The sequence below is a fragment of the Maylandia zebra genome, linkage group LG15, assembly GCF_041146795.1.
Source record: "Maylandia zebra isolate NMK-2024a linkage group LG15, Mzebra_GT3a, whole genome shotgun sequence".
NCBI lineage: Eukaryota > Metazoa > Chordata > Actinopteri > Cichliformes > Cichlidae > Maylandia > Maylandia zebra.
The window spans coordinates 20,397,031-20,420,693 of NC_135181.1; the positions used below are offsets into that span (position 1 = coordinate 20,397,031).

Below are 23,663 nucleotides of genomic sequence, written 5' to 3' on the forward strand. Positions count from 1 at the left end.
ACTGGCGGAAATCCCAAATTTAGATCACCACCTGTGTGCTGAGCTTCGAGCCAAATCAGTTCTCATTTTGAGATTTGTTCCTGACCAACACAGAGGAGTGAAAATAAATTCTTGAGAAGGTGTGATGTTTACTGTCAGTCTTAAATGGTCTTACAGGAGGAGGTGTTGTGTATATACAGACATTTAATTGAAAGTAAGAAAGATCACATTTGGAGGCCTGGTTTGTTTTCTGCCCATGTGTCTCCACTGAGTCATCACTTGGAATTTAAAAGCTTTTTTAATCCACAACACGCTGAATTACAGAAGTATGGATGTCTACTCAGTATAGCACACTTAAAGAAATGCTTCAAGTTGAAAGGTCCTTACCAAGGACACATGCTTTCACGCAGCACTCCTGAGGCTGTAAAGTTTTACTGTGAGCTTGTGAAAAATAGCAAAACATGTCATTACTTCCTGTAGGTCACACGGTGCTACTTTCCAGTTTGAAAGGCATGTTTTTATTGGAAGTTTGAATGAATGTGATCCAGCCTATGACCTAATGTATGAAATCTAACCTTTATATAGATACATGAAAAGGTGAGCAGGTGTATAAATACATATCACAGTGAGGGCTCTTTGTTGCTCTCTTAACTTGGATGTTAGATGAACCCTGCTTGTGAATGTATCTTAGACTGCATATAAAAATGAATGGTACAAACACCACGTTTGGAAGAGAGCGTGTAGTGTTGAGTTATTGGCCTAAATACACTCCTGTAATAAGTTGTACTAAAAATGATTCACATAATACCAACAGCACAAACGAGATCCCAAAACCAAATTCAATAGCGGATATAATGCAGCAGAGAAGTGACTACAGCTATAGTAACTAGCTCAGCACTTAAGTGTTACACAAAGCTAAGGCCCATAGTGTTGTGAACTTAAGCCTTAATACTATTTAAATGTGTAAATAAAAATTCACTGATGCTAAGCCTAGAAACCAGTGGGTGATGGGGAACTGGCTATATCCGTCTTTTATATACAGTCAGTGCATAAGCATTAGTTTCCCTTTAGTTTAAACCAAAGATCTCTTAAAGTTGATTTTGGACGTAGCGTCATCCAAATGACTTCTTCAGTCTTCCTGAAGATGAGTGACGAAACGTTTCTCCCACAAAACGCTGCGTCCACATGAACAGAATCAACTTTTGGAGATTTACTTTCCTGGATGATTGAGAATGCATCAAGACGTTAAACCAAAGATTTTACCACGTTTTTGTACAGGAAGCAGCCTGTGAGCATGCACATTTTTTTTTAACAGCAATAACAGTTTAGTTTTATTTAAAGTGCATTTCCATTGCTAAGACATAGGCTTGTGCTCATTTTAAGGATAAGACACAATTTAATAAAGATACTAAGCTCTAAACTGCCTGACATTCCAGTATTTAATGCAGGAAATGTGTCCTTAGTGATATTATATATAGACTAATGTAATTTTCTGCTGTCTATAAGGTTAGAAACAATTACCTGGTGTTCCAAAGAGCTCTGCTGATAATGGATCCCAATACAATAAATGCGTTACCAACAATAAATGTGTTACCAAAATTGTTAAAAATTATGCCACTTTGACTCTCCTGAACATCTGGAAGCATCCAGGAAATTGGTGTATTGACGCTGAATTCTGTTCCATAATGGTATCAATAAAAACCCAGAGAGAGAGCCCACGTACAGGTATAATGTTTGATATGTTGCTCTTGAGTTTTCCAGGTTTATTATTCATCAACTTGTAATTGTATGCTCATGGTGCAGGAGTTTACTTCTAATGAGCGTATGTGAATATGTAAAGCAAACAGTGAATAATATTAAAGTGCTTTTAGAGCACTTTCTGCACGAGTTGCTCAGTATTTACATACATTTACACAAAGGAACATGTTAAACTTTAGTTTGTAGAAAGTTGCGAGCAAGCACACGGGATCATAATTGCCACCTGGGGAATATTGATTCATCAGATATAAATCCTGTCAACTAGAACTTCGCAGCTGTTATGTCCACTCGTGGAAGGGCTTATAATTCTAATAAAAGATTACACTTAAAAGTTACAGATCTAGTGCAGATTTCTTACACAAAGTCTGACGTGGATATCTCATCTACTGTATGTCATTTCTGCTTTTGCTGATTAATTGTGTGGGCACATGTTAAAGAGTTAAACACAAACATTTTCCCTCCTTCCTTTGATGTTTGCCGTCCTCATTATAACATCCCCGTTAAGAGCTCCTCATTAGGGGGAAACAGCAAAGCAGTTTCTTTGTCTTTCTTTTAGCATGGTTCTGATATCAGATTTATGAAGTCTAATTCTGAAAACCAAAACATACATCCACCAAACATGATATATAAAAGCTCAAGTAGTGTTGTCAGTTATTCCTTCAGATCAGCTTTAATCCTCATTACTGTCTCCGAAACTGTGCATGTTTTGGATGTTTTACTCGTTGAGGTTTCCACGTCTGAATTTTTGGTACCACTGCTTTGTGCATAATCCTTACTGATTTCCAGTATTTGCCAGCAGTCGCCCTGTCAGTCAAACGGCATTGTAACAGCAGGAAGCCCATTGTTTTGTGATCATTTCCTGCAGTAGCATAATGTCGAGATGTAAAGCTGCTTTTGATATTCCACTAAAATGCTTTTTAATGGGAAGGTTTCTGTAGGCGGCTTTGAAACCACCCTCACTGGGGTTAAAATATCAACTGAGTTAGCCGATGTAAGTCTGACAAAAAACCAACCCAGATTTCACTGAAGAAAAACACTAACCGGCATCATGTATTATTAGCAACAATTAAGCATTTGGGGTGAAACGAAGCAGGAAAATGAGTATCAACAGTCAGAAGAAAAGGTTCAACTTTACGTTTGGGTTGCTTATTTTTAAAGCAAAGGAACAAGGCAAGTGAAAGAGATTAAAACAAAGAAAATAATAGCAGTTGTTTGAGACGTATTAATATTAAAGTGATGCCATTACTAATGCGTTTGCCATTGAAATGTGTACAAAGAGGACATGAAGTACATAGAGCATAAATATTTCTCTAATATTAAAGTCAGTATTCTCCAGTACTTTCTGTATGTGCTTGTCAGGATTATCGTTCATCCTATAGGCCATCATCAGGCTACCACAGAGGCTTACAGTCCTTAAGGTTGGATGGAGTCATCCAATTTTTCTATGACTATATTTGCACCACATGCAATAATATCTGGCAAGATTGTAATACTCTTTTTTTCTTAAAAATAGGATAAGCTGTTAAGAAGATGGATTGATTAATGAAATTCTTCCTGAAGAGCCATATGTCAGATCATCGTTTAGAGATCCTCCCTCCTCCTTTGTAAACCAATAGATTTTACTCTTGCCTGTGGGATCACACAATCTGTGTATGTAGCGACTGGAATGGTGTCCAAAGTTTGCTTGTACCACAACACCTGAGAAAGTGTGACACCTCACTTAGTCTTTGAGACTTTAAGAGCCCCACTGGTAATTTATTACTGTTTATTTTCACTTAAATAGCGAAGTCCTGAATCTTTTGAAAGGCAAAGAGGAATAGAGTTGGAATTGTTACACTCTTGGGACGGTTTGTTCATTACAAAACACTGAAACAACATTTCTTGTGATGAGATAGCGGGACTTATAGGCCGGTACAGTTAGATTTTTACAACTGGCCATGCAAGATCTGTGGATACACTTTGATCTGATGAGTTGTTGCTGGGAACATTATCTCCTGGGCTCATCTTGTTTCAGTCCTTAATTAGTTCTCTGCTTGGAAAAGCCCATGCTTAGTCAGTTTCCTGTGCGGAGTGTAATGGACCGAATGTTGCAACATCAGGAGACTTGACTGCTTGCCTGCCAGCTCTGTCAGGAGTGAGATAATGTCACACTGCTGCTGACTCAGAGGGTCATTGTCCAGCAGTTCAAAGCAGTGTTGGCTTCTTCACACAGTCACAAAACACTGCAGGATGACTGCTGGCTGAAGATGTTTCCGTCTTTAAAATTAAATTAAAGTATTTTTAAAATTTTGACTTTGATGTAAAGCATCATCTTTTAGCTTATTAAACCTCCGCTGCCAATAGACATTAAAACGTAGGAAGAAGTATTCATTGTACTTTTGGATTACAGCTGCCTAAGTGTTAAAACAAATAATTAAATTGTAATTAGAACGAATTAGTGCTGCAATCTCCCCACTCAATCAGTCACTAAGACTTGGGGATGAAAAAAAGACAGGACACATTTTGTGTGGCACATAATTTGTTTTTTTCCCCTCCCCCTTGCAGAGTCTGTTATCCTATCTCTAGTCGACAGCAGTCACTTATGAGAGCTGTCAGTCAAGCACAAAAACTTCATCCGCCTCGGGAATCTGTTCATAAAGGACGGACGTGAGAGAGAAATTACGCTTCATTGTTCGACTACTGAGACAAATGGCTATACAACTTTAAATTTTTTGTTATTTTTCCCTCCATTAATTCTGCCCAGAAATAAATGTATTGTGTTTTTAAAGATGGCACACTTTATCTCCGGCTTTTAAGGCGGTTTTTGGTACCTAAAGATTTCTTTAAAAACTTTGGAAGTCACTTCTCTTTTTCAGGCTGCCGTACGTGTGCCCTTCAAGGTATGCAGTGCTTTATCAGCATTCTTTGTTTTTTCCTGTCAAACTTAAAAATATGCTGATGAACCAATGGTCAGAATAACTCAAATTTTGACACATACATTAAGGGATGTCCTTTGCATAAACTATAACAAAGGATTACATATTATTAACCAGGTAGTTCTTTAAAAAGTCACACAACTGTGTGTCATACATTTGAAAAAGTAATGCTTGCATACTAGACTAGTATTTATCTTGTGTTTTATAGCTAATTTGTTTGAATTTAACAATACTAAGACTCATCACTCAGAGCAATGACATTCAAATAATACTTTTTAATAATACTAATAATACTATAATACTAATTTTTGTCTAACATTGTTTATTTTATATAAAAAACTCTTTATGATCCATCTCTATGGATACATTTCTAATGCTTATTCAATTCCAGCATTTTGCTGAAAAAGCATAATATTCATAAAAATAGACAAATATCGTCATTACTATTAGACTTTACCATTAGATGTGATTTCTGTTTTCCCCGGTATCTTCTGAATAGGGTCGTTTTTAGTGTCAGAGAGATTAGTTATTCTGTCTTGGACCTCCTGAACAATTTTTGTCCATTCCAGTTAGAGCTGGGCGATATGAGATTTTTTCATATCACGATATGTTTTTTTTTTTTTTTCATTTCAGGCGATAGCGATATCTATCACGATATAAGCCAAATAACTATATTTGTAAGATTTAAATGTGCCGTTGCTCACAAGTAAAATGTGAAATAATCAGCAGCTTGTTTTTATTTAAATATTTATTTCCCATAATAAGTTCAACAGGGTAGATGTACTTAAGGAACATGAGACTTTTTCAGATAAATAAAGGCAAATATTGCAAACTACACAAAAGGCAGCCGCTAAAGCGTTTAAGTTTCAAAATAGAACAAACAAAACAGACTAAATTGTCAATTCCACTTAGAAACAAAGTATTAATTCTAAAAATAAATCTTAGTTTGTTTTACAGAAGAACAGACAAAACTGACTAACTTTTGTCAATATCAAATAAACTGAGAACTAAAAGGAAATTCTTAATCTCTCCTTGTTGTATAGCTGAGCTTTTCAAACAGTTTTAACAGTTACTTTAGTCTGACAAAAGCCGAATGACGAATTAGCGCTTCCAGTCAGAGACTGAGGCTACGTCCACACGTACACGGGTATTTTTGAAAACGGAGATTTTCCGTTTTCGTTTTAAAAAATAATCCCGTCCACACATAAAGGCAGAAATGAAGGAAAACGCTGCTATGAACATGCCAAAGCAGCAGGTGGCGCTAGATTCCTAACCGTGCCGAAATGTTGGCCAATCAGAAGTCTAGAAGCCTCGGTGGGAAAAAGTAAACAAAGCTGCAGCATAGAAGCAGAACAGAGTCGTATGTGTGGACGGACAGTAACTGTGTGTATATGTAAGCATTTAAACACTGCAGAGAGTAGAATTAACAGTAACAGTATTGTAGAAATTCATTTCACCGAAACAATAACGTGGCGCACAGTGTGACGCATGCTCCAGTTTATTGTATTTCCAGACTTGCTTTCGGCACAATTTACAGTGCACGCTACTCTATTTTTTGTCAGACTTGAAATAGCCGAAATACCTTCACACTACGGAACTTCTATGGCTCTTCCATTCGACAATCTCTCCGGCATTGGAACCATCATCTGTTTTCTCTTCGGTCACACTCGGTTGATTTTTCTAGTCGGCACACTCATTTCCTCCATTACGCGCTGGCTCCATTACCCGCTGGCTGCTTCCCAAACAAACACACGTGCAGCTTGGCACTTGTGCTGTACGTAACAAGCCACGCGACGTGACGCTGCGGCTGTGATTGGTTCGGCTCTGCGCTACTTAATTTGGATTGGCTGACCTTTTTTTTCTTTGAGAACAAGAGCGGCGAGGTCTATCGCAATAGCTTAATTTCTCTATCGAGTAAAAGTTATATCGCGATACATATCGTTATCGTTCTATCGCCCAGCTCTAATTCCAGTGATTGTTGGAAAGTTTTCAGTTAACCATTCCTTAGTCATTGCTTTCTCAGCTGCAGTTTTCAAATATCTGTCTGGTTTTTTGAGTACAGTTGGCAGATTCCCCAAACACATAACATTAAAATCAAAGTTGATCTATGGGCAGATTGATGATCTTTCTGTTCCCACATCCAGCCAGTCAGAGCAAACTAAAGAATGGTCCTGAAAGACTTCAGGAAGTGTCTTTTTTTTAATATCAGTTTTGCTCACTAAACACTAAAGCAACATCTTGGATGGCCTGCCCACAGGGGACCGTAATGTTGGACCGATAATCCTGTTAAAATGCTCCAAAATAGAAAGGAGAGGTGTGACTCCAGGCTGTTGACTACATTTGAGCACACCTGTCAGACAGAGTGTCCACTACCCAACTGGATGACATTTAACAGTCATGGGGAAATTACCTGCAGAGATCAAAGACATTTTTGTACCAAGCTGTAAACATACTGTGAGGGTTTCTGGATTGCTGCCCGGGAACAATATGTTTCAGATGGTTTGGAAAATTTGGTGCTGGTTCTCAACTAAAAACATTCGGTAGATCCCTTCTTTAATGTACCATCCTTAGCCATACACAAAGCATGGCTAACCCTAGTTATTCAAAACTTCTGAAACTTTTAGTGAGGGAATTTCCTTCTTCTTGGTCTATCAGAGATCACTTACCAGAGTCACCCCACCCCACCCCCAATCTGGGGAAACCGAGTTCTTCCCTTTTCTGAGCTTGCCTCGAATAGTTAACATGCCTTAACTCCTTTATAAAAACCTGCCACATACCTAATGTTGTGCATTCAAGGAGTGATGCATGGAAAGGAGCATGCAGCACACATGATTTGCTTCAGTATAAATGCTCCTTGTTATCGCATCATTACATATGTCAACCGGTGTAACAGTCCTCTTTTGTCCTTGGCCAATCGTGCTTGCCAAGTGGTCCTGCGCAAGTTTCCTGAATGTCCTCCCTGCACGAGTGAACCTGATCTCACAAGATTTCCACAACCCTACTCATGCGGCGTACTCGCACGCCTCCTGAGCAGATGCTTTCATGCAAACACTTTGTGGGATAAGCCACTTTCTCTTTCATTCATCCTGGCTCAGTTCTAACACACTCATTTGGCTACTCGGTCATTCGTAGCAGCGCGGAGAAACCTGGTATTCAAATTTATTCAGCTGTTTACAGCATCAGCCTGAAAATATCTGTCTAGACTGTGAAAAGCTCACCTCTGTCTACTCCTCCCTGAGGCCAAGAAGAAGCCCAGGAACGTTTCAGTTTTGAGTTGTCTGCTTTCTTAGCTCACTGTTTGTGGGAAAAGAAATGTGTATTCATGAGTAGTTAGCAGTTATATTTCGTCTCATATTTCTTTTCTTTTGTCTTTGCCGCAGAATGCAGAAGTGTCGGTGTTTGAGGTGAACATCAGATTTGTTGGAGGTCTGCTGTCCGCCTACTACTTGTCTGGAAAAGAGGTAAGTAGAGAAATAAACCTTCCTCTGTTTTGCTTTTATTTATTTATTTATTTATTTATTTTTCCGCCACCTCTGCACTGAATGAAACTTCGGGGAGTCTTGAGAGAGAGATTGATGAAACAGATGGTAGAGTGGAGACTGAATGAATTAATGTTTTCATGTGCTCAAAATCTTTGGCATTGTCCCCTTTAATAGCTGGTACAGTTAGATGTCTCCCATATTGCAGGGTGAATTTAAGTTCTTTGTGAGTACCATTGCGCCGTCATCTAGTTTGATTGATTTGCTTCCAGCCTTTCTATGGGTGGAAGATTAACTTCTGTGTTGTTGTTCTTGGATCTTGTCTTCTGTAGCGCCTTTTGGCTATTAACAGTTCTGAAAGCTGTTGTATTATTAAAGAATTGAGCAGGGAATTTGCTTATAGACAAAAAACCTTTAGAGGAACTACTGCAGGGACCAGGGCCTGAATTAAGTTCTGGAGTCACCCCCTAATGTCCTTACTTTGGTGCTGGTACTTTAGGTTTGTGGCTTACACCACCAAAATTTGTGACCAGTCAGTCTTCTGCATTACCACAGCCTTCTGGACTTTACTGGAGACCAGTGGCATTCAGCAAATCATGATTAGAAATCTATGGGAGAATTCTGAAGTGCTAATGATGGTTGGCTATCTGCTTCCAGCGAGCCATCAACAGACAAAATGGGAAAACATATCAACCAATCTGGTTGTTATGCGGACACATGCGAACATTACAGCCTCACACTACTTTCAGCTGTGTGGTGGCAGCCATGACTATCTCCCCTTTATAGTTTAATAAACATACTTTGTTTTACTTTTTCTTTGCATATTAAATCCACAGTGCAAATTAGCGCAGCATTTGTTCAGTGTTCTGGTTGGATAAGCACAGATCCTGTCTGCAATGTTGTGAAACTATGTGCAAGTGTAGTAGAAGTGCAATTTTAATAAAAACCAACCAGATTTTACTGCTGTTTTTATGTCAGTGTGACCGAACGGCTTCAAAATAGCTGCCTGGAAGTAGAGCAGAGCGATATGACTAAAAATATTTATCACGATATACATTTGAAAATTTGCGATAACGATATAACTGACGATATAATTGACACTAGACAAAATACTTTACAACTCTACAACTTTATTAGTGCAAAAAAACAAAACAGAACATCAATGTATTTTCACTTAAACAAGAAGCTGTTTTTTATGTGCATTGAAGTTATATAAAAATGTAACAGTGCAAATGCAAATTCCTTGCTGACAGTTCAAGCGGTGCGGGTTTGTAGCTTAGCAAAGTCGTACTAAAACATCTGACAGATTTTCGAGCGCTGTGTACCACATAAAAATTTTTCGAGGTCAGTAAACACAACCAGAATTCATACATAAGGCACACGGGATAACATGCTCTACCAAAAATAGTGCTTTGTTGTGTATCTGACGGACGAAAGCTAAATCAGTTCCACACCACTGAAGTTGCAGCATTTTTACAAACCAGTTCTGGTTCATCCGTTTCATTCAATGATCCACTTTCGCCCTCCTCATTCTCCGTCGCTGCCATGCTTTTTCTGCCATGTGTGTATGAAAACAAAGGCACTGCGCAGGCGCGTTTTACCCATATTCTATCGCGATATTTCATTTTCTTATCGTTGCCCAACATTATACCGGTATTACCGTGAACGGTATGATATGGCCCAGCCCTACCTGGAAGTATTTCAGAGATGGCTTCTGAATGGAAAGGCTTGCTTCAGGAACACGTGAGCAAAATATAAGCCGAAATTGGCCAGCAGAGTATCTCACTCATGTTTACAGTGGCCTGAAAGGTGTAAGAGGCAGCATTATGCAGTTATTCAGCCTGACACAATTCTGTGAATGACTTTAAAGAGCTGCTATTTAACTCTGTTCCTATGCAGTGAGATTTATTAGCGACCTTTGCAGGAGTGGATATCAGCCAGATGGCAGAAAATGTAGGCTGATTTAAATCTCAGTTCAGTTGGGTTTCTTTATGTTCTAAAGTAATATTTCACAGACACCTGAACCATGTTTTCATTTAGTCGTTAACTTGTCTTTCACTTACTTTATTTAAGTTTGTCTCACAGTCTTTTTGGGGGGGGGGAAGTTGCTGTGGCCTCTTTTAGATGAAGTTTTGGCTGTGCACAAAATTGGTTCAAGTTTGCCTTTGATGCTTTCTCCCAGATGGGCTCTGTAAGATGTTAAAGATCCTGCCAGTGAGGTTACTTTTCTTGAAAATGCGTGTTTTAACCCAAACCCTGAGATCTTCTTCCAAATCTAACCAAGTTGTTTTTGTTGCCAGACTGGAAACTTTTCTCACTTGTACAAAAATAAGGTTTAAAACAGCCATCCCTTTGTCATATGTCAGCAGACTCATTTCCCTCCTCTGTGCTGGTGTTTACATTGAAATGCACCCAGTCATGTGGTCTGAAGCAACTTTTACTTTCTTCTGTAGTAAAAGAGTGAAAGTTCAGGACACTTGGGGTCAGCGTTCTGCTTGAAAGGGAACTGAGCGGTGGTGTTCCCTCCACCCTCAGAGACTGAATATGTCCTGAAGTGTCTTAGTGCTGAAAAACTGTTTCTGCAACCTTGTTTTATGCAGGAAAAACAAGCGAGAAGGGAGATTCCTCAGGGCTTCTCACTTTACTCATAGTGCCAGACCTGTTGTGCTTGTGTGCATGTGTATAAATCTGCTCAGTGACAAGAGGCTGTGAAAATGACACCTGCTGGGTATTGCGCTACTCTGCCGATGCAGAAGTGGTGTCTTAAACTCAGTTTTTTCTTGATGCCATATCTCCTTTGTATCTTCAGCTTATGACGTTCAGTCTCTAAATGAATGATGAAGCCCCACTAAAGAACAGATAATTCTGCACATCATTACAGCCCCAAAAACCTGATACCAGCATAAGTATAGCCCATACCCCAAAGATCTTCACAGTTGATTTCTTTGTTTTAGACTGATCTCACCATGTGGGATTTTCCTTTAAGTGGCTTCTTCATTACCGCTGACACTTCAGGAGTAATCAGTTCTTTACATGCAGGTATACACCTTAATCTACATCTTCATCTCGGCAGTGAATGAACGAGGCTTGTGAGGCTAAGCGCTTCTTTATTAGCAGAGGGAGGCGGTGTGGGCAGAAGTCAGACTGGAGAGCAAAACCCATTTCCAAGTTCAGTGAGCATTTCCATGCTTCACCACACACAGCAAATCTGGAGGAATATTTTTTTCTTACTTGTCAAGCGTTAGATGTATGGATCATGTCATAAAACTAAACAGTAAAACTAATAAGAACAGCGAGCGCTACTTAAAGAGTGCAAAGTGGTTACGTTGTAAGAAGACAATAGTTTAATCTTTCCTACTTTGAGTCCTAAAGCTGATAACAAAGTGGGCAGTATAATACTAATGACGGTATGAGCCTATGTGTGTGTCACCATAGTAAAGCTTTTGAATAACCATATGTGAGTCATTTTTTCTTTTTTTGTTGTTGTTTTTCTTTTTTTTTATTATCCCTTAGTCATAAAAAGGTGATTGGGTATTGTCGTCACCACACCGGGTGGGTGGGTGGACAGAGTGGACACTAAAATTTGTGGACACAAAAACTTGATAAATATGTCTCCAAGGATTTTCAAATGGATACCATAAGTGTATCTATAAAAAAATCTCAAATGAGGTTGAACCTTGGTGAACTTGGCCTCAAGGTCAGAGGTCAAGTTTTATTAACTCAAGAAGGAAGTAAGCTTTGATTTTCAAATATATATTATAGGTGCAACTACTAGAAGGGTCAGGGGTAGCGCTGGCGGCCGTCAGTACATTTTTTGCCCACACGCTATTTGTCTGTGGTGGATTTGGCTACAGTGTGGCTGTGGTTCAAGAGGTAGAGCACAGGGTCAGAGGTTTGATCCCCAGCTGCTCTGGTCTGCATGTAAAATGTGCTTTGGCCAGTAACTGAACTCTAAAATTGCCCCGATTCAGCCATTAGAGTATCAATGTGTGAGGTAGAAAATGTTTGAAGGCATTAAAAAAAAAACTACCCCCCCCCTCATTTTTTTTTTTAATGTTTTGAAAGCTGATAGCAAGCTTCCAGCATTAATCTTTATTGGCAGCCATAATAATGAGAAAATTAGAAGCTTTTGATATCATCTGAACTGATTATCCTCTCAACATGAGCGAGACAGTGAATTGAAAACTGACCCCCCTCTTTCTCACTCACCATCACTCTTAGATCCATTTCTTTTATGAGTGTCGCTCAGTTCACCATCCTCTTCTATTTCATTGCTGCTACACAAGGTCCCATTCATTCACCTGAAGGTCAGGGTTCTCTCATGGATAGATGGACAACAGGTAGCCTTGGAGGACTGAAAGCGTGTGATAGTGAAGATGACTGAATGTGGGTAGTGGTGATGCTTTAAATGACCGTCGGTGTATGGTTGCAAAATTGCTGGGTAAAGCTGCTTTGCAGGCTTATGCTTTAAATAAACATGTTAAATTGCTCATAAATGTAAATGTCTAATCAGGCATCTAGCAGCAACTTCATTTAGTCATGGCAACATGGTTAAGATGGTGAAGTTCAAATGGAAAGGAAGTTCACGTGAGTGATTTTGAATGTAGCATGGATGTCAGAAACTGCTGATCTGCTGGGATTTTCCTGCACAACTATCTCCGGGGTTCAGAAACAGTCAGAAACAAGACACTCTAGACTGTCGCGAACTTTAACTCAAACAATCACTCATGGCAACCAAAGTTGGAGCATATCTGGATGCTCAACACACTGCAACCACTGAACATCCAAGGTATGGACATTGAGGCTGTGGACAGCTACAGGTACCTTGGTGTTCATCTGAACAATAGACTGGACTGGACTCATAACTCAGACGCCCTCTACAGGAAAGGGCAGAGCAGGCTGTACCTGCTGCGGAGACTCAGGTCGTTTGGAGTGGAGGGCCCACTCCTGAAGAAATTCTATGACTCTGTTGTGGCTTCTGCTATCTTTTATGGCGTGGTCTGCTGGGGCGGCAGCATCTCTGCTGGGGACAGGAAGAGACTGAACAGGGTGATCCGAAGGGCCAGCTCTGTTCTAGGATGCCCTCTGGACCCAGTGGAGGTGGTGAGTGACAGGAGAACGGCGGCTAAGCTGTCATCCCTGATGGACAACATCTCCCACCCCATGCAGCAGACTGTGACAGCACTGAGCAGCTCCTTCAGTGGGAGACTGCGGCACCCACGGTGTGGGACGGAGAGATTTCGCAGGTCTTTCCTCCCCACTGCTGTCAGACTCCATAATAAAGACTTTAACTGATCAAGCACACACATCCATACATATGCAATAATACTAAGTGCAATAATCCTTTCTGTCATCGTTGTATTTTTACTCAGTTGTATATAGTATTTGTATTTGTATTCTATTTTTATCTTATTGTATATTTATTTTATTTTATTCTACTGTATATAGTATTTTATTTTATTCTATTCTGTACAGTTGTGTACTGTATTTATTCTTATTGTATTCTAATTTTTGCCTCATAACTTTTGCACTGTCCACTTCCTGCTGTGACAAAACAAATTTCCCACGTGTGGGACTAATAAAGGTTATCTTATCTTATCTTATCTTATCGGACCTTGAAGCAGAAGACCACGACTGTTAGCTAAGAACAAGAAACTCAGGCTACAGTTCACATAGACTCACTAAAACTGGACAATAGACGATTGGAAAAATCTGATGTGACTCGATTTCATCTTTTGATCATCGATTGATCATCTCAAACTGGTTTCTGGCATGACAATGAGTTCACTGTACTCAAATGACTGTCACAGTCAAATCGCATAGAGCACCCGCCCTGTCAACATGGACCTAAATCTCGGAGGAATGTTTATTGAGTCTAAAAAGCAGTTTTTAGGGCAAAGAGGGTCAAACACACTACTAGCAAGGGTGCAAATCTAATAGAAAAAAGATGTGCTCCCTGCTACAAACAAGTTAAATTCCATCCCAAAGTAAACAAACATCTATATTGTCTTACAGGTGAAGTTTAAAGCAGAAGACAGAAGAATTTGTGTTTTTCATTTTCACAGTTGGTAGGATTACAGACCTTTAATTCTTCATTTTCACCTAGCGAGGTTTTCTAGACGAGTCACTGACAGGCTTAAACTCCCACTACCCACATCCAGGTACATTATGTGGAGAGATATTTTTATAACAACTGAACACTTGATAGACATTATGTAACTTCCAATTTAGAGTAGCCAAAGAAGATACTTTTTAAAGCGAGAGGCAGCCAGGTGAATACAGAAAATAATACTGTAGATAAGATCATGACCTTACAAAGCATTCCGCCTCTTGACTTTGTCTGCATTTTCTAGTGTTGTCGTCTGAATTGAAAATGAATGCATTAGAGATAGGAGACCTTGTCAACAGCCCACTTAGCATATTCAGAAATGATCCTTTCAATTAAACAAAACCTCCCTTAAATGCATCAAAGTGTTCGCTCTGACCAGTGCAGTTGTGTGTGAGGCCTTTTATTGGTATTTTAATGTATTAGTATTAAAAAAATGCTATAGAGTGTAGTGAACAGAGATGGGCACTAACGCGTAATCTGATTACTTTTTTCGAGTAACGAGTAAAGTAAGGGATTACAATTGCAAAACAGGTCAATAGATTAATGTTAGATTACTTTAAGCACACTGCGTTACTAAAACCATGATTTTTTTGCGAGAGTGTCTCATGACAATGACGTAAGCGAGTGCGACGTTCGTGGCATCAGCTGTGTGCAGATCAACAATGGATAATATAACGAGTGCGGGAGAGAGTATGAGCGTGCAGCGTTCAAAGCGTGGAAGTACTAACCTTATGTTGAGTTTGATTCCATAAAAAGTGACAAAAACATTAGCATCCGCTCTTCACTGCGTGGGAAGAAAACCTCTTTTTACAGCGAAAAACCCCCTAAACGTGCCTGCCCCACTCCTGCTTTACAGGTGAAAATAGAGCAACAGGACCGCTGAGTCTTTGATTTTATTTAGTTTCCGCTGTGTTTTACGTGCATCTATTTGAAAGAGTGAGTGCAAACACAAAAAACTATTTTATTTTATGTGCTGGAATGTGCAGAAAATGGGTTTAATGTTAAAATGTTAAACAAATTTCTTCCAGTCAGAGAATGTTGCATATAATTTAATGTTTGCTTGATGCATAAAGTTAAAAGATTAAAACTAATAAAATAAGTTTTACAAAGAGACCTTCATTTGATTACATTTTATATGATGGATTATGCAGAAAAAGTAGAATTGGGCTGAAAGATCTATTGTTTTATTACCTATTTAGGGGATAAATAACGTTTTAAAAAGTAACTAAGTAACTAATTACTTTTGAAAATAAGTAATCAGTAAAGTAACAGGATTACTTTTTTGGGAAGTAATCAGTAATTAGTTACTGATTACTTTTTTCAAGTAACTTGACCAACACTGGTACTGACAACCTAGTGGTTGCTTTAATACATGTACGAATAAAATACAATGGTCATGTTTGAAGACTAGAGTGTATATTCAGACTTTTTACATAATGTCACACCATTATGTGACAAAACCGTTTTTTCTTCTGCTGCCTTTCAAGTATTTTACCAGTTTTTAATTCAGATGCAGTTCAGATCAAGCCACTAAACTTCTTACAGTATAGGACTGCATGTGGACATGCTTCTTCAACCCTTTTCAAACAAGTCCTGTTGACCGGTTGCAGAAATCCCTTCTCCACAGCAACTCAGATTGTCAGTTGTTGGGTCATCTAAACTGACACTGGTGAGAATTTTAAATGGATCGAGCTTTTGAAGTTTTTCACTTCTCAGTCTTGATCTTATGACCTCTGGACTCTTGCAAATGAGATTTTTAATCTCAAGAGTATTGTTGTGCCATGAAGTGAAGTTTAAGTTAATAAAAAAGTTCTAATGACCCTGAAACTAATGAGTGATCTTAGATAGCTGGCTAACCTTTGCTAATTAGAACTTACCACTGCAATAAAGAATATCCTGTCCTCCACCTCCCAAGCAGCAGAATTATTGACCCGTCTCTATTGAAAATACATGGAACGGATTCTCCAAGGGATAATGTGTAAATCTTCTTCAAAGTGGAGCTCTGGCAGGAACTTTGCTCCTGTTAGTGACTGAAATACTGCAGCAGCTGCTGTACACCTGCACATGTACAGAAATCTGTATTTTCATGTTTTAGGAAAGATTTTGAGAGTGCCTTTATTAGATGGTTACAGCTAGATGACAGGAAAGTAAAGGAGAAAGCGCCGGGAGGTGACAAGCAGGACATGGCCTGCAAAATTGAACCCAGGCTGCACAGCCTCTGTGCATGTGGTGTAAATTCCACCAGGTGAGCTGTAGGGTGTCTGATAATTGGCAGGGTTTTGCTGCATTCGTGTGGAGTGTCCAGCACTGGCCAGCATCCTGTAAAACCTTTTTTCTTCTTTTTGCCTTTCAAGGCTCCGTGACAAAAGAACTTGAATAAAATGAACTCAATACTCAAAAAAATTAAATAACATGAAATAAAAATTAAAACAACCTTGCAAAGGCCTTCACCTGGAGATCTTAAGATGTTTTCATGTTGAGATGTTCATTGGGTGTTAAGGCTGAAGAGCCAAGAACACTCGAAAGGTCACTTTAAATGTTGAAATATCTTTTATATCAAAAAGCCTTAAATGGGAATAATTAGCTTCCCATTGTAGCTGCCGAAAACAATTAAAAGTTTAAATCTAAGGCCTGTTGGTGATTGAGCTTGGATGTGAAAACCAGTTTTTGAAAGTTTAGAAGATGAAAATAAATGAAGTGTAAGTTAAAGTCAGGTGTCATGTTTTAGGAGCATTCAACAGCTTTTATCCATTTTGGAGTCTTCGCCAGTCTCGACACCATCCTTCTTGAAAACAATCTGAACTGAAATGCATTTTGCAATTCTGCTTACAGCCTAAATTTTGGGGCAGTGGTGAGATTGTTGTCTTGACGAGTGTGATAAACCAGGAGAGAGTGGTAAAAAGTGCTAAAGATGGCCAGAAGGAGCAGATAGTAGAGCAGAGGGACTCTGTGTCTTTGGCTCTGACTCAGAAAGACTGACTCTTTGATGAAAATCTGATCAGAAAAGTACACCCGGTACTGCACCCTACTGGCAAGCTTTTAACGTCTCTGCCTGCATACAGATGTTAGGATGTGACTTCATCTACTGACGAAAGGGGGAGAAAAACAAAGTATAGAAAGGTGTGCAAAGTGTGCGGCTTCCAGTCATCTTCATAATCAAAGCTAAGTGCTTAACGTGGGGGAAAGACAAAGAAAGGACAGACTGAGTAAGAAATGTGAGCAGGTAAGCTGAGAGAGTGAGAGAACAGGAAGAAGGAAGCAGTGCATGAAGGAAGATATTGTCTGTGGGAGACCTGAAGGAAGTGTGGAAAGAGGTGATGATGGATGGAGGAACGAAACTGAAAGCAGTGATGGAAAAAGTTTGAAATAATACAAAATAGAAAATCAGGCAGCAGGTGCTGTGTCCCAGCTTCATCCACACGATAAAAGCAAAGAGAGGAATTTTGAATTGTAATGTGTAAAATTTAAATTACAGCACTGGAAGAATTAACACATCCTCACTGTGAAAATCTAATTACATTTTGCATTATTCATTGTAAGAAGAGATTTTCATCCTCTTCAAACATTTATTCCACAGTGATTAGAATGAATTGAAGTGATGAATCCTGATTATGATGAAAACTAATCCCAATCTCCTTTAGTTGTGTCTGACAGAGTAATCTGATGATTGCAGGGATGAGTGTCCCAGCTGCTTACCTCATCCCTTAAACCAACACAGATTAAACTGAAAAATCCTGTCACATGATAACAAGCCTAGACACTCGACTCTCGGGTGTGTCATGTACCTCTTTTAAAGACAGATGCCAAAAATAATCATATTTATCTAAAAGTAATGTAAAAAAATGATCCTGTTGTCTTTGCAGCTTTGCTTGTAGAAGACAGAGCATCCACACACTCACGTGATATTCAAATGTAATGGTGCAGAATGGGACCAAACTATCCTGACATTGACAGTATAGGTGGTGTTAGGAAATAGGGCCTTAGTAATGGTTAAAAAAGGGGGTATGTGTAGTTGACGATTTAGTGTTGCTGTATTATCATTTCAAGGTATCAAAAATGGGAAGCATCATGGTCATAGTGTGCAGGTATTGGTGGTTGCTTCAGTTGCTTGCCTCTGAAGTTAAGAGAAGTCAAGAGGAGCCCCTTTGCTCTTCCACCAGCAGGCTTTTCATTCGATATTGCTAAAGGTCTCTGGTCTCCATGTTGCCGCTTGTCACTTCCTGTGTGGACATCCCTTAAAGTAGGGATTATACATGGTTGGACATCTACAGAAACAGGTGAATAGTCTCTCTGTCACAGTCTGGCGAGAGCAGACTGTATGTATTGTGAAGAGTGGACCCAAAATGCAGACACCAAGGAACTTGGATCAAAACTTGAGTATCAACAAAAAGCGAGCCGTTTAATGAGGCTGGCAGAAAAGGTACAAATAAAGGGCAAGGCAAACAGAAATAAAACTAACATTAACCTAAACTGGGAGAACTAAACAAACAACATGGAAAAACCCGGACATGAAACCTAGAAACATGGCATGGAGAACATGGCGTGAACAACAGACGACCTGACAAACACACACTGAAAACAGAGGACTTAAATACACAGGAGGTGATTAGGGGAAGTGGAGACACATGAGGAAACAGCTGGCACACATGAACATAATGACGTCACAGTGGGAGAGTAAAACTGAACATGATGAACACAGAACACCAGACCTCTTCACAATAAAACAGGAAACATAATGAGACAGACATGACAACCCGAACTTGACAACGTAAGACACAGACATGAAACGCATGAAGAGCAGGGGAGATTTAACATGGTTGGAAACACGAGGGGAAAATAATAACTAGAAACACTTAGGCATAATAATACAAACTTGATAACAAATAAACTTAGGAAACCTGATAAGCTTAAACATACACTATGAACATCAAAAGAACTGAAACTCAAAACACTGGGTCATAAGACCCAGGACCGTGACACTCTCCTGTTTTAGTTGTTTCAGTCTGACAGAAAGGGGCATACATAGTTGGTGCTAGAGCAGGGCGATATGGCCAAAAATATTTATCACGATATATATTTGAAAATTTGCGATAACGATATAACTGACGATATAATTGATGCGAGACAAAATACAACTCCACAACATTACTAGCGCAAAAAGACAACCTTCCATTTATTTTCACTTCAACAAGAAGCTGGTTTTTATGTACATTAAAGCTTTATAAAAATGTAACCGTGCAAATGCAAATTCCTTGCTGAAAGTTTAACCAAAAGGCATTTCCAGTAGAAATGTGCTGACATATCCTGAGCATAACCATGTATAATATCCACTGAAGTTAAAAAGAGGTGCTTTGCAACATTAAACTGCAGTGTGCAGTACATATTTTTTGGACCATAAGGTGCACGGGATTATAAGGCACATTAAGAAAAACAAAGCAGTCAGATAAATCAAACTTTATTAAACTCATTCTTCTTGCTTCCTCCACTTCTGTACCATTGATTCATTAATGTTGAATTCTCTGGCAGCTGCTCTATTCCCATGTTGTTGCAGTATATTAATAACTAACCTCGTATTGTGGATGGATTATCTCAGTTGTTCTCCTGACTGTAGTTTGGTCCGTTTACAGCATCCTGCCATGCGATTGCATTTGTCTCTAACCATGAGGAACCTTCAAGCTAACTTTTATAAGTGGAAAAGTGTTAGTGTTCGTCCTCCAGCTTCACTGTTTATGTTATGCTAACATAGCTGTGTCGCTAGCGATCACGTAGCACATCATTATATACCAGCTAGCCCAACTTCAGTAACTTTACAAACATCACTGCTGTTTAGTTTCCTGTCTTCATTTATGTTGGAAGTGATAGCAGAGCTGTACGTTAGAATTTTTTCAGAAATCTCTCAGTCAGAACATGCAATATCATGCTTAGGTAACTAGCGAAACTAGCAAGCTAACTTCCGCTAGCTTCCTGCTAACTTCTAACTCCGTTAAATGTAATAAATTTTGTTTTAATGGATGCCTGGAAGCTAAACTTCATAGTTACACCTGGTAAAGCAGCAATGCTGATCGTTTTACTAAAGATGAAAGAATTTAGACAGTTTTTAACGCTCAGTGATGCTGCAGTGTTGTTTGACCTGAAGCATACAGAGTTTAGGACCCAGATTACTCCCAGATTTAAGAGCATCTTAGTCCGACAAATACGACAATAACGACGGCCGCTTGCATGTTCTGCAAAAAAAATGTGCTTTGTTGTGTATCTGATGGACAAACACCAAACCAGTTCCACATCACAGAAGTTGCACCATTTTTACAAACCAATTCTGGTTCATCTGTTTCACTCAACAATCGGCCATGTGCGTATGAAAACAAAGGCACTGCGCATGCGCGTTTTTACTCCCATTCTATCGCGATATTTTATTTTCCTATCGTTGCCTAACATATTACCGTGAACGGTATAATATGGCCCAGCCCTAGTTGGTGCATTATAGGGTATTGTCTTTGCATATGTCCACATGGAGCCTCTCTCTTGGTCTAATAACAAAAGTTATGTCAATCGGCTACAATTGTTGGAATAGTGTGGAAGCTACACTGTTAATCGTACCCATGTGAGAATAATGCTTCTTTCAGCTGCTTCCTTATTCACACACCAGGCGGCACACTGTGGTACTGGATGGTCGACCCCAAAGGAATTTGTGTCTCCTTCCGGTCTCAAACCAGAGCTCTTCGGTGCGTTGGGCAAACTTGCAAAGCATTGAGTGCATTGTCATCCTGTGTCTGTACTCGGGCCTCGCTCTGCCCTAAACCTAACTGAGTAGTATTTCCAGCTGTGTAAAAGCATCTCAACTAGACACTGCTGTTGTGTTCTCATAGGAAAAGGAACAGTTTTAGATAACATCCTGTCAAAAATAAACACTTCTAACTGCTTAAAAGCTTCTCACCCAGATGATCTTAATCTCAATTATGAGATATATGAGTGGGTATTTGTGACAGGGTTCTACTTAGTGCTGCTTTCTTATAACTTAGCCATTTGTCTGGAGAAGCATTAGCTGTCTGGCCTCCCCCCCTGCATTATTGAAAGCACTTGATTGTTTCATGGATCTCAATGGCATCGAACAACAGAAATTAGCTGAACATTGGGTTCCTCTTGCCAGGCCTTGATTCATTTCCTGAAAGGTTTTATTGTCACTGATTGATCCGATGGCACAAGAAGCTGGGCGGCCTGGCTTGGGATAGCACAAAACGCCTTTGCCAATTCCTTCAACTAAATTATAGGTCTCCATTAAGATAAGTTTTCCCCAAGTATATTCACAAATTTTAGCAACACTCTAATCTCCAGTCTTTCACTCTGATACTCAGCCTTTGTGATCCAATCAAACAGTTAAAGCTGCTTGAAATAGCCTGTGAGTGAGCTGAAATCAGGCTCCTTGGCGCTTTTATTAATAATTTTCAGTAAGCCTTGCCCATATTTCAGAGTCATTAAATAATACTAGCATTACTCTCATGCAGACTGTGAAATCAGTTACAAAATCACTATTACCAGGTTATTGCTTAACATAATTTGTTTGGTTTGTCACTTTTCTATCTCTGTTATTTAGGTAGAAACCAGGTTTACACAAGTCAGGATTAATCTTTGTCTTATAATTCTTGCAGGACTACATAGAAATACACACAATGTTTATCCTTAATAATATGTTAAGTCAATATGAAGAAATGTGGACTGCCTCAACAGAGAACAGGCATGTTCACTTCCTGCATTTAAACACTGCGCCTCATGATGACAAGTACAAGAGTCTATAAGTGCTGTTTTGCTTATAATAACATTTCTCCCAGCCAGTAGCTGACAGTCAGTCGTTCTAATATGACATGAATGCAGCATTACATAGAAAATAGAAACGAGGCAAGATCAAGGCAGAGAAACGAGGAGGCACTCTGAAAGAGGCTCAAAGAGGAGTTGGCAGTCCCTAAGCTAAAGTTGAGAAACAGCAGGAAGTCTAGATGTGCACTTTTTTTTATGTTATTCGGACATATGGCTGACAAGGCGGTAATTTGAATAGCTGCTTCCTTAAAAAAAAAAAAAAAGGAAAAAAAAACGATTTTTGTGGCTTCTTTCATTTTTTTTTTTCAAATTTTCTTAAAAAAACCCCCATCTTCCAAGCAGCTTCTTCACAGATGTTAGCCCAGCAAATAAAGAACAGAAGCAAATAAAAACAGCTGTAATTACTATGCTTGCCTCTGTGCTAGCCCTTATTAGCCCTGGGCTTGGAACACTCATGTGACTTGTAATAGCAGATAGTTTATCCCAAAGTCCGACTCGTGGTGGGCAACAAAGCAATTGAATGTTTATTGCATAAGCAGAATTAAACTAGATGTCTGCCATCAGCAATCTTAAAATGTTCATTCAAGGCTGTATTGTTGAAGCATGACTCATAATCCAGCATTTAATGACATCCCTGGGTTAATAATAACAAATAAAATTAGGGATGTGTTTTTAATCTGGGGTTTAGGTTAGTGCATGGCTAAGCAGTACAAGTTTTTCATTGACATATTAAAATCAAAATATTATCAGAGTTTGCTCATACACTCCACCTTCTTGGGTTTTTAACTCCAGACTCCCTCTGGCATTTCTTTATATTGTAATGTTCCCTTATAATATATAATGTAATCAACTGATATGTGTCCAGTCATTTCCCTCATTTAGTACCAATGAGGATGTGCTCGGCTGCGGCAAATCTACTTTTCTGGTTGTTGGATGGAGAGAGAGTCATGTCCAAACAGAGGTCCTGTGTTAAAAACAACAAATGAGATGATGATGTGAAGGTGTGGAGATAAAAAGAATGTGCTCCTGCTGTTAGCCAGAGGCTCAGACAATGAGAAATACATCCGAAGAAGAAGAAGAGCAAATATAGTTACGATAGGTGGCTGGCGTGAGAAAATAGAGGAAGGATGATTGTTTGGGACCAGGAATGAGACGGGAAGCTGCAGATAACAGGCTGTTTTGTTTTTGTTTGTTGTTTTTTATTTTAATCTAGTTATTCAGGAAGTACAGTAGTCAAAAAACCTCTGTGTTCACTTGGATTTTCCTGACCTATAACATGTCTGCTGATTTCCAGCTCCATATTTTTATTGTTGGAACCCATTAGATTAGCTTTGTACAATCCACAGATCAAAATAATCCTTATTTGTCTTATACTGAGCCTTTGTGCTGCCTCAGTCTTTATCCTCTGTTTGAAACAAGCAGCTTATATGATAAGTTTATGGTGCTTTTGTCTATACCTAAGTCATTTTATCTAAAGTTCGGAGTCTAGTGTATCAGGGGCAGTCTTGCCCATGGATACTTTGCCACATGAACAGGAGGAGCTAAGGATTAATCCACGGGCCTTCTGATTGGTAGATGACCTGCTCTACCACCTGACCCATAACCAGCCCA

General features: G+C 39.2%; 1 protein-coding gene across 1 annotated transcript in view; it reads left to right on the forward strand.

Moving 5' to 3' along the window:
- man1a1 (mannosidase, alpha, class 1A, member 1) overlaps positions 1–23,663 on the forward strand; it is a 165,630-nt gene that overhangs the window by 67,085 nt on the left and 74,882 nt on the right. The window contains exon 4 of the mRNA XM_004550657.3: positions 8,033–8,113. Coding sequence (XP_004550714.1) covers positions 8,033–8,113 — 81 coding nt within the window. The remainder of the gene's footprint in view (positions 1–8,032; positions 8,114–23,663) is intronic.